This window comes from Chenopodium album, chromosome 1 (genome assembly GCF_948465745.1).
Source record: "Chenopodium album chromosome 1, dcCheAlbu1.1, whole genome shotgun sequence".
NCBI classification, from domain to species: domain Eukaryota; kingdom Viridiplantae; phylum Streptophyta; class Magnoliopsida; order Caryophyllales; family Amaranthaceae; genus Chenopodium; species Chenopodium album.
This window is the reverse complement of record NC_137834.1, coordinates 21,109,002-21,120,729: the sequence shown is the minus strand read 5'-3', so window position 1 is coordinate 21,120,729 and position 11,728 is coordinate 21,109,002. Positions and strand designations below refer to the sequence as shown.

The 11,728-nt window shown below is 35.5% G+C and overlaps 1 protein-coding gene across 1 annotated transcript; it reads left to right on the top strand.

Moving 5' to 3' along the window:
* Positions 1-6,844: 6,844 nt before the first annotated feature.
* LOC145629283 (uncharacterized) lies at positions 6,845-7,693 on the top strand. The gene has a single exon (XM_081681837.1). The coding sequence runs from the start codon at positions 6,845-6,847 to the stop codon at positions 7,691-7,693; it is 849 nt and encodes a 282-aa protein (XP_081537963.1).
* Positions 7,694-11,728: the final 4,035 nt, after the last annotated feature.

Below are 11,728 nucleotides of genomic sequence, written 5' to 3'. Positions count from 1 at the left end.
GCACTCCAAGATTAAATACTCAACCCGACCAATAATGGCTGTGAAAGGTTGTTCATTACCGGGTTTGGTTTTGGGGAGACATTTTTAGGTGTCTACAAAAGCCCCCACTTTGACTGAGTTTGTAGAAATGTTAGTTTCAAAAACAATAGTCAAAGTAGTCGATAGGGACGGAGAATGATTTAAGACGTTTTGCGATCCTAAATCACTCTATATACGCCGATACCTGTAGAAAAATGTTAGTTCCACAAATAAAAGAGTAAAGGGATAGAATGCTTATCTGACACCAGTGTATCAGTGGCAAATGAGTTTGGTAGCTTTCTATGCTTGAAGGAATCCACCGGATGATGTTTTGTTGAGATACTTTCCATATATGCTTGAGGAAAGTCGACAGATGAGTTTGGTAGCTTTCTATGCTTGAAGAAATCTACCGGATGATACTTTTCATGCTTGAGGAAAGTCGACATATGAATTTGGCGGTTTTCTATGCTTGAAGAAATCCATCGGATAATACTTTCCATGCTTGAGGAAAGTCGACAGATGATTTTGGCAGGTATCTAAGCTTGAAGAAATCCACCGGATGACACTTTCCATGCTTGAGGAAAGACTTTTCTGATGATGAGATTGCAAGTCTCTATGTATCGAGAACCTTGCGCTATGAAATGATGGTGGTTCGATTGTCCCCGAACGTGGGCTGTAGTTGGTTCTCTTGTCCCCGAACGTGGGTTGTAAATGGTTTTCTTATCCCCGAACGTGGGCTGTAAATGATTTGTTTGTCCTCGAACGTGGGTTGTAGATGGTCTGCTTGTCCCCGAACGTGGGTTGTAGATGGTCCGCTTGTCCCCGGATGTGGGCTGTAGATGGTTCGCTTGTCCCCGAACGTGGGATGTAAATGGTTTGCTTGTCCCCGAACGTGGGTTGTAGATGGTCTGCTTGTCCCCGGACGTGGGCTGCAATTGAGACATGCAAAATAAAATTTGCCAAGGGACTCGTATAGACTATGATTGACTTTACCAAGCTTGACTTGACATGACATGACATGTGCATAACTTGTGGTTGTATGTGTATATGGTGTGTGTGTGCAAATACACGCAACCAAAAATGCAAGAGCAAAAATTTCCGTCATTTTGTCATGAGATGGGTGGAGGGTTTCGACTTTCTCCCGAAAAAGAAAGACGTGAAAGCTGAACTTTTATTTTCGAACTTCCCTTGATGAGAAAATTTTGAAAAAGTTTTTGAACTTCCTCAAAAGAAAAGAAATGAAAAGGGGAAGAAGTTATTAACTTCCTCGTTGAGCAAGACGAAATGAATTGCAGGGATTGAATTGCTTTTCTTGAAGATAATGTATGCATAATGCATGTTCTTAGGCTAGGAGGCTAAGGACAATTACATCATGTGACACGATAGATGAATGAACTTAGGTTAGGGAGCTAAGCATCATATATGGTGTAAAGAAATGATCTTGAACGTTACTTAGGTTTGGAAGCTAAGCACGTATATAGATGAAGTGATTGATGAGTATTGCATAATGAATGTTGCTTAGGTCAAGGAGCTAAGCACGATATGCTTTGTATGATTACAAATCATTGATGTATAAATGTTGCTTAGCACATTATGCGACGCGTGAAACAATGAGCATTGCTCAGGTGAGGAAGCTAAGCAAGTATACAATGTTTCTTTTAATGAATGTTTTATTAAAAGATGATAACGCATGCGCGGTAGGGAAACAAGATTTCATGATAAAGGGTTCTAAGTGAAAGATGATATGGCTATGTATGTGTTCAAGAAGTATGTGAAAGTGATACTAAGGTGATGCTGCAAAGGCTATGGTGAGGGAAATAGATGTGAGAAGAGTCGAGATGGCGACTCTTTAGGCTAGGTAGGCTAAATGATGTGGGTTCAAGCCCCCACGTCTAGCTCTAGATAGATAGGGTCATAGGGATAAGCATTGGATATTCTTTGACTCAGTCATGCATATGAATGTAACCGCACCTCAATGTGAGGTTGCCTACATATCCGTTAGGAATCAGGCCGAACGTAGCTCTAACCAAACTTTGTATAAGTGTATGTACACCTCAAAGAGGTCTTTCAAGGGTTTTAATGTGGTTAAGCTGATAGTTTAAGGAAGAAAGGGGTAAAAAGGCTCAAGACCCGAGAGCAGCCCCCAAGATGTGTAATTGTGAATTGGACTTTGCAAATTTTATTTTCAACATTTCTTTTTGCTTTGATTTTTTTTATTGAATCAATGTGGGAAATCTCAGATCATGCGGTCCATCACTCACTTAACATTCATGTTTCTCAGGCACGGTACCAAGCACTCGATGAGAGACGCAATTTGAGACGTGTTCATATCAAATATCAAAGACATTAAAACACTTGCCCTTAGACATTTTTTTTATTATTATTAATTGTTTTTATTTGAACTTGCTTTCTGACTGTTACACAAATTGTACACCTTCCCATCCCAGGTTTAAGTGAATATGAGTTGAATAAATAAGGTCAATCGTTAGACAAGGCTTAAAGTGGTTAATGAAGAAATGGATATGTGATTGAATGGTTAATAGGGAATGACAGGGTTGCAAAGGTGCCTCAAGTCATTGGTGTACCGTGTGTCAGTTTGGTAACTTTTTTTATTTTTGCTAATTACGTGATCGAATGTAAGAAATGTGACACATAGACACATGGATAAAGACAACATATGCTAGACTTTTTAGGGGGAAGGGTTTGAAACAAAAGAAGAAGAAAACATGAAATATTAGTGAGAAGCTTGCATCGTGCTTTGTCTTCATGGTTGTTTATGAGTAACTTCATGCCGCCTGATGAGGAAAAATGTTTCTTGTTGTTTATGCTTTGATTGGAAGGAAAGAAGGAAGGAGTGACGTTCCCCTTATTCTTCCAACTATTGCCTAGTGATTTTAGACTCAAGTACTGTGTAAGGATGAACTCACTTAATACATTCACTCAACACTCGAACTAGAAAGGAAGAGTGTATGAAACAATTTTGAAAACTGATGGGAAAAACTCCACTCATTCCTATTACGACAGAAAACGACGCATGCATGGTCCTAATATACGATCATAAAAAATATAGTGCATTACTCGAAGACAAAGTGTGTGCAATGACTCAACATGTGTGATTATGTGAGTTTGTTAAGACTCGTGGTATGATTGCATGGCTAGACGTGAGGACGTTGTGAAAAACAAAGGACCCAATGACTAAATAGCACGGAAAACTAAAAGACAAACTAACTTGATTAATTTTGTCCAATTTTAATGTTTATGCTATTTACTAGGTGAAAACGGTCCATTGATAACCGTTAGTCATAAATAAGATCAACCACAATAATCAAAGACAAATAACACATGTTAAGATTAGCACAAAAATTAATCACAAGAAACTAGGAAGAGGACTAGAATTCTAGAAGAGTTAAGACTCATGGGTATAAAAAAAATAGATAAATAAAAATAAAAATCTATAATTCTTTGTTATACGAGTTGACACGGATTATAGGACTTGGCTAAGACTCTTGACACGAAAAGATATAAAAAAAAATTAAAAAAAAATAAGTTGACGCTAAAAAGACACCTAAACTGAACAGGCTGTAGTATATTGGTTATAACTTTTGATCAGTGAATCTGATTGAGAAGACATCAACTCCAAATGAAAGATAAAACTTGGGGGTACAGATCCATAGGTTGCACGACACGTAACTCTTTCTAGAACTACGGATATGACCAAAACAAGTTGACTCTTTTGCAGTATACAGGAATAAAAATCCTTGTTGACTCAAATTTTAAAAAAAAAAAATCTATGACTCGACTCTAAAAAAAATAAAAAAGGGTTTGATAAGAGAAAAAAAAATAATTAAAAAAAATGCACAGATAAGCACATCGTCAACCATGATGCAATGAAGTTCACAACCTAAAGTCAAGATCTATGTTCCACTATTGTCAAGCTTTTAGGTGTCAAAGGGTACCATGGTTAAGAGTTTGGACACGTTAGCAAGGCAGCTTCCCTTGAGGGTGTATGCCAACGAGCGGCTCTGCGAGTTTGTGATGAAATCGAACTCAAATCCATGGTTTGGGTGGATTTAAAAACTCGGATGAACCCTTATTCTCATGGACGTTTTCGGGATGATAGAGCTTAAATACCCCGGGCTAGCCACATACGTAGAACACGTACTATTGTGAAAAAATAGGTGACCTAAAATTGCATATGCATATGTGACAATGTCAATTAAATCGCAGGAATACAATTCAAGAATCTTTAAAGTCTCATCCACTCATCTCAATTAAATACCGATCACTCAAATCGATAAATAACCAAGACTTCTCCCTAGTGGAGTCGCCAAATTGTAGGCGTCGTTTGAAATGCGCCTGCGTTAAAGCATGTTGTGAATATGCTTGGCACTCATAGGAAGTGGGAATTGACATTACGATTAGGGACAAAGCAAAGTAGGGAGCCGCCAACAGTTTTTAAGGAACTTGTAAACCGTTCACGAATCATAAAAGGCAACCACGAACAAAGGGACAACAAAAGGCAACAACGATTGACCCGTGAAGGTTACACCCCATTCATAATCCATGAGATTACTAACTCTATATGGTTCGGAACCACAAAAGGAGGATCGGGGATGATGGTACGAAGTGAGTCATGGAGTCACATTCGCCTGTATTGGCCTCTACTCGATTCTTATAGCGAAAAGTATTCCTGCGATCTTAAAGGCATGCAAACAAAGGTTCAATGTGCTCCAAACTATTATTAAGCTAAATTTGTTGAATATTAATGCAACATATAATTCTAAAATATCGTGATCACTTGATTAATTACAAGATTAAAAAGGAACCTAAACCGGTTGTCTAAATCATCTTATTAATCGTGATTTTCAATTACATATTCCCTTTAAACATGAAATATGCTGATCAATAAATATAATAAAATAAACATTAATATTGGAAGCAATTTAACAATAAATTGTTAGACAAATCAAATAATAAATTAACGTAATCATGATACTAGCAATAAGAAAATAAAATAAGTAATTAAAATAATTAATTAGTCACATTCTGCGCGTTCCTTTAAATTGCTACATCATGAATAAACTATTAGTAACTTTAATAAAAATATAAATTAAATTGAAATTAAATTAAATAAAAAGTAGAGTTGATTTGGTCCAAACTCTGAATTATTTGTACCTTTCACACCTTGGTTTAAGGACGGAACCTGAGGTTAAGTATGGACTCCTTGGAGTGCTTATGGGAAGAATGTTGTAATTAGGAAGATAGGTTTAAGGCTTAGAATATGAGAGAGAGAGAGAGAGAGAGAGAGAGAGAGAGAGAGAGAGAGAATGATTTTTATGGTGTAGAAGAGAGGGAGAGAGAAGGATTTGGTGATCAAGCTTGTTGATAATTGAAAAGGGGAGATATATGACCTCTATTTATAAGGGAAAAAAAGGGTCGAAGAATTAAGAAAAAATAAGAATTCGAATCGGAAGAATACTCTTGACATAGACAACAGTTTTTGCGGTTTTTGTTTTTATCATATTTTTTGATCCAGAAATTGGAATAAGATAAATAAGATATCGTTGGAAATCTCTTGAAGTATAATTTCTAATTCAATTTGAATCAGATTAATATATTTTGAAGAATAAAAGATATGGCCGAAATAGTGAGACGGTGTCAGTTTTGGATAGAGTTTCGTATTTCTTTTATGTCTTTTTCGTTATACCTCGGAATTAATATTATAATATATCATCGGAAAGATAATTTCAAGAGCTATTCAACCATCTAAACTTTGGAAACTTATATAAGCTTCCAATTAATCTTTTCATAAAGAATAATAAGTTTATTTTAAATTCTTTAATATTATCTTTTCATAAAGGATAATTAAGATTTTTTAGAAACTTATATAAGCTTCCAATTAATCATAATTGGTTTAGGAATGAGATTAAATTCTTTGGATCCTCCACATGATCATTGGGTCGTAGGTATTAGGTAAGGTGGGCTTAGGTTCGGTTTGGGCTCAGTTTAGTATTTTGACCATAACTTATTGGTTACAACTCGGATTTGGGCTTATAATATATCGTTTGAAAGCTCTTTTAAAACCCCATCCAATTATTAAATCATTGGACCAATATTATAGACCAAAATAAATTTGACTAAACGTTTTATAAAAGGACACGAAATGAATGAATTTAAGGACACGAAATGAATTATTTTGGGTTTAAAGCCATGAAAAGAGGAAAATAATTTGTGGTTTTGGGGAAATGAGCTAGGAATTGGGTAGATTTATGAAATGAAAATATAGATTTAAGCACTCCAAGATTAAATACTCAATCTGACCAATAATGACAGTGAAAGGTTGTTCATCATCGGATTTGATTTTGGTGAGACATTTTTAAGTGTCTACAACTATGAGCATGGGTATGTGTGAGAATGTCCATGAACCGTGTCTTTGTGTCAAATTCTTTCCTAGAAATTTGTAGCCTCATGAGTACTAATCGCACCTTAAATTCATAATTACTTGTATAAAATAAACTCAACTCTTAAATTATCATTTCTCAGCCAACCCAGACGGAGTTCCATGTACAGCTGTAAACAACCATTTGTGATTTGTTTATTAATTTATGGTATAAAATTTGCCAACAAAAAAAATCGAAATATCATACTTACTGATTAAACCCACACTTAGCTGTTATGATCCCCTTTTTTTGTCCTTATATTATTTCCTCTTTCTATAAATAACAACTTTATTTTCATATAATTCTAAAACATCAACATTTCTAAAAAACATCAACATTTCTAATATTAAACTTTCTAAATACTCTCTTTGAACAAGCTCATAAAAATGGCTACCTCGAACCATACTCGATCAGTTAGCTACCCACCCCAATCGAACCCGATCCTTCTAAAAGTCGAGGACGAGTTAACCAAGCTAAGGAAAGCCGAGGCAGAATCAACCTCTGTAACCGAAACAATCTGTATTGGCTTAACAGGTTTAGCTAGATTGTACAGATGTGTTGATAATGTGCTTAGTTTACCACTTCTTGCGCATCGTACACTCTCCCTTTCGCTCGCTAAACACGAAATACCGTTGATAGAAGGATCATCGAGACTCCTTGAAATATGCGGTGCTTCGAAAGAGTTATTGTTGAGGTTATTAGAAGCTGTTCGAGCGTTTCGATGCTCAAACAGCGAGATGAGTAGTGTATCAGAGTATTTTTGTTTGAGAAAAGAGATTGTGAAGGCTTCGAAAGGACTTGCCTTACAACTAAGGCAGGTCGAAGGGAGTCTAGTATCGAGAAATGATGAGTTCAATGAGTCTGGTGATTTCGAGGTGATTCGAGTATTGAGATGTGTTAGTATTATAAGTATCTCAGTACTCGAGTCACTTCTACGATTCTTGTCGATGCCATTGATGTCAAAGTCAAAATCAATTTCGTTTGGTTTGATTTCGAGGTTGGTCGTTAAGAAGAGTAAAGCAGTAAAGTTGTTAAAAAATGGGAATGAGTTGAGCAATGTTGATGTTGTGTTACATGCATTTGATGGAGAAGAGAGTTTTGATTGTGATATTGTTAACAAGAAATTAGAGGTTTTGGAGGTTTCTTTGAGAGGAATTGAAGATGGTTTAAACAATATTTTGAAGCAATTAGCTAGGACTAGAGCTTCTTTAATAATGAAAATAGTTTGTGTTTAATAGTTACATTTAGATTTTAGTATAGTCTTAGGTATTTTTTTCATTATTGTTTAGATGATATAGGCTCGTCATAATTGTACAAACATATTAATTTTAGCTGATTTAACAAATGGAATTAATAATTAGATGGATTATATCATTATTTGAGTACTATTGTGTATTTACTATCTTCTTTAAATTGTCTCTAAAAGTCTTTTCCGAGTATCAATTTGACTATTTTAATTTTGTGAAACAATTACTTTGGAAAATTAGGCATAGTAATAAGTTGTCCCATTTCATCCTAGTCAATGTGTTAATTTATATCAATGAAATTAATGAGAATCGTCTTCAGTTGACTTCTTAATAAAATTTATTTGCTTGAGAAAATAATACTTGTCCTTTATATATTTATTGAGGGGTAAGAGAACTATGCTCAAAATACTTCTGCCGTCCGAATTCCCTATTTTACAAAGAGCTTAACCAAAATAATTAATATTGAAATATTATGAAAACAAAATTCAACAAATAATGTGCGATGATCTTAATTTTCACTAAAATGGTTTATTAATTATTATCAATGAAATTCGTGGAATATATATCATTATCGATTAAGTTGTTGATTTCATTGATTATAACCCATTTTAGAGAAAATTATTAAGATCATCACATGTTGATTTGGCAATTTGCATTTACAAATTATTAGGTTGCTGTTGTGCAGTAGCACAAATTATTCCCACCAATAGGCTCCATCACTCCATGAATGATTCACGTTTCCAAGCGATTTAGGTAGACAACCCCCTACCAACACCTTATAGGTTTAGCTTCAAGCTAAAAAAACATCGGTGTAGAGATGAGACACCCTTAGCCAAGAGAAGCATCACACCTAGAACAGTAGAACGATACATACAAGCGTTATATAAGGTGTTGTGGTAGAAAACAAACATCTTTGAATCAGTTTGCACCTCTGTCTTTAAGACAAGGTTATAGGTAAGGAACACAAACTAATCAAACTAGGTCAATCTTATCATGATCTCAGCAAGTCTTAACAAATACATATATAAGAACTCTATGTCGTCTTGGCAAAAGTGTGCAAGCCCTAAACTATTACAAACAAGGGGAAAAAGAATAATTTTCATCATGCCATGATACTTTACTAACCTGTACTGGATTCACCGTGGATGGCAAATTATGCAAGCACCAAAATTATAACAAGTAAGGAGAAAAAGAATTCTCTTGCCATGGCACTTCAAACATTCACCCAAACCCTAGGCCTAAAGGATAACTAGCTACACCTACAAGATCTGCTAGTTTACTGCTAATAAGCAAGAAAACAAGCCATGAATATGGTATTTAAGTACATATATTAAATAAGGCAAAGAAACTAAAGTATGTAAAGAAAGCAATGCATGCTAGAGTAAGGTAAAGGAACTACAACACTTAAAATAGAGGAAAAGGCCAGGCTACAACCAAATGTCGTTAAACTAAGTTCAACGCTTAATTGTTCAAGTATAACCAAAACTAAAGTGTTAACAAATGCAAAGTAATATGTAGGTGAAGTGATACTTGAATAACTAGCTAGTAATCTTGGAGTCTTCAAAATTAACCCAAGAAAAGAGCTAGTATCATGCTATTTTACACAAGCTTAAGGGGAATAATTTCTAGAAAAGTAGGGTTAATCATCATATTTGCACGGTATAGGAGGAATAGTAGCACAATTATGCTACAAGATCTAGAGCTTCAAACATTAAAAGAAATGTGGTTGATCCTCAATCATCCACGGTCGTAAACTTGTCTTGCACGGTCATAGGACATGCATTTTTCCTATATAGGTTGTCTCCTTTCCACTTTCCTGATCTCCTTAAGACTTATTCTATTGGAAAAATGGAATCTAAAAATCCAACCTTTGGCCGGTCTGACAATAAAAATCCAACCTTCGTTTAATCTCACAAAAATCCAACCTTTGCCCCCCACCTTCTTTGACAGATCCATTTGACCTTGAACCTGTTAAACAGGTTAAAAATTTTTTTTTTCCTTTTTTTTCTTTCTCCTTCCTCCTTCCTTTCTCTTTCCTTCCCCTCCATCTTTTCCAGTCACCGACCCAAAACCACCCAACCACGACCACCCAACCCCCTCCCCTTCACAAACCGACCACCTAACCCCCTCCCCTTAAAAAACCGACCACCCTATTTTTTTTTTCCTTTTTTTTCTTCCTCCTTCCTTTCTCTTTCCTTCCCCTCCATGTTTTCCAGTCACCGACCCAAAACCACACAACCACGACCACCCAACCCCCTCCCCTTCAAAAACCGACCACCTAACCCCCTCCCCTTCAAAAACCGACCACCCTAACCCCCTCCCCTTCAAAATCCGACCACCCTAACCCCCTCCCCTTCAAAAACCGACCACCCTAACCCCCTCCCCTTCAAAATCCGACCACCCTAACCCCCTCCCCTTCAAAACCCCCTCCCCTTCAAAAACCGACCACTCTAAGGTGGTAGTGGTGGTGGGGTACGGTGGGGATGGGGGTTCTCTGTTTTTTTTTTTTTCTTTTAATTTTTTTTAAATAATTTAAAAAATAATTAACCAATTAATAGCTTACACGTGGCATGTAACTTACAAAAACCGGTCATCAATAGGTAATGGATCTGTCAAAGAAGGTAGGGGGCAAAGGTTGGATTTTTGTGAGATTAAACGAAGGTTAGATTTTTATTGTCAGAACGGCTAAAGGTTGGATTTTTAGATTCCATTTTTCCTATTCTATTTAACTTATTTTAGATACTTATTACTAAATAGAAAAAGGAACTTCATTCAATTAAAATCGAGCACCCATCCAATATAGCTTTCTTTAACTCCATCACTCATCTTTGCCTGTGAACATTGATTGATGAGCAATTAATTTCTCTTTTAAATTCTTTCAGAACAATACAAGAAAGCTATAATGAGAATTCATGCTTTTACCTTCTATTGTGATGCAAGTAAAAAAAAAAAAAAATGTGTACGAAATTTTGCACAGATTAAATAAATTTATTAGTTAACCTGCGGTCTAAAATTTAAACACACATCACATGCACGAAGGGTTAATTTACATGAGGCAAAAGACCTGGCCTTTTCCCAATTAAGAAGGTATTTTATAATACAAGTTAGTTCCCACCATTATGGTAGTAGAGTATCATTAATGATCTAATTTATTATTAGATGAATAACAATAAATCCAATTATACAAATACAGTATCTTAGTTTTTCTCTCACTTCTATCCACAGTCTCAATTACTCAATATCGTATCTAATCTATTATAACTAAATTAAATCATTTAAAAACAAACTTCTTCCCAATTTCCCATAGACCAAAAACCACCTTTTCAATTTCTGAAGTAGTCCAGCCTCCAACTCCTATTTCAGAGTTGTTTGATAACATTTTATAATCCTATGTCCCATATATCAACATTGAAACATGAATAATTGTGTTTATTAATCAACCAAAAACAAATAAATTGTGTGGGTCGTAATTAGCCGCGAGCGTAAGCAAACTTGATCACAAAACACCGAAGAATTTGGCCCTCAAATTTAGCTGCAGCATCGAAAATGATTTTCAAGTATCTGTGTAACATATATGTCAGTAAAACACAGATGTCAGACAAACAACAAAGGCCTTTTAGCAGAGGACCTAGTTGTTTTACGACGTGCATTCAAAACAATCAATGTCACCGGGCCTTGTGTGGTTTCCCACAGATGCCACGGTGCATTAAAATAATATTATTACTCTGTATGCGGTCGGATTGTATAAAAATAAGCTATAATGTACCTAACATATAACAAGTGGTATATGAGCTTTTAGTTGTGTGGTATCATATCTGTCTTATTTAATTTTCCCCAAGTCGTGTCCACGCTTTTAAAAGCCTTGTTTGAGCTTGTATTAGCCTGTTAAGACTTAAGAGTTTGGCTTGTTTAATTGTAAAGTGTTGTGAGCTTTTCAAGTTTAAGCTCGAGATTAATTGACCTTAAATCGAGGTTGATTGAATAAACGAACTTTGTTTTCCCTTTAAAAATTATTTCTTCATC

Coding starts and splice junctions, on each gene's coding strand:
- LOC145629283 (XM_081681837.1), top strand. CDS start 6,845: ATGGCTACCTCGAACCATACTCGATCAGTTAGCTACCCACCCCAATCG.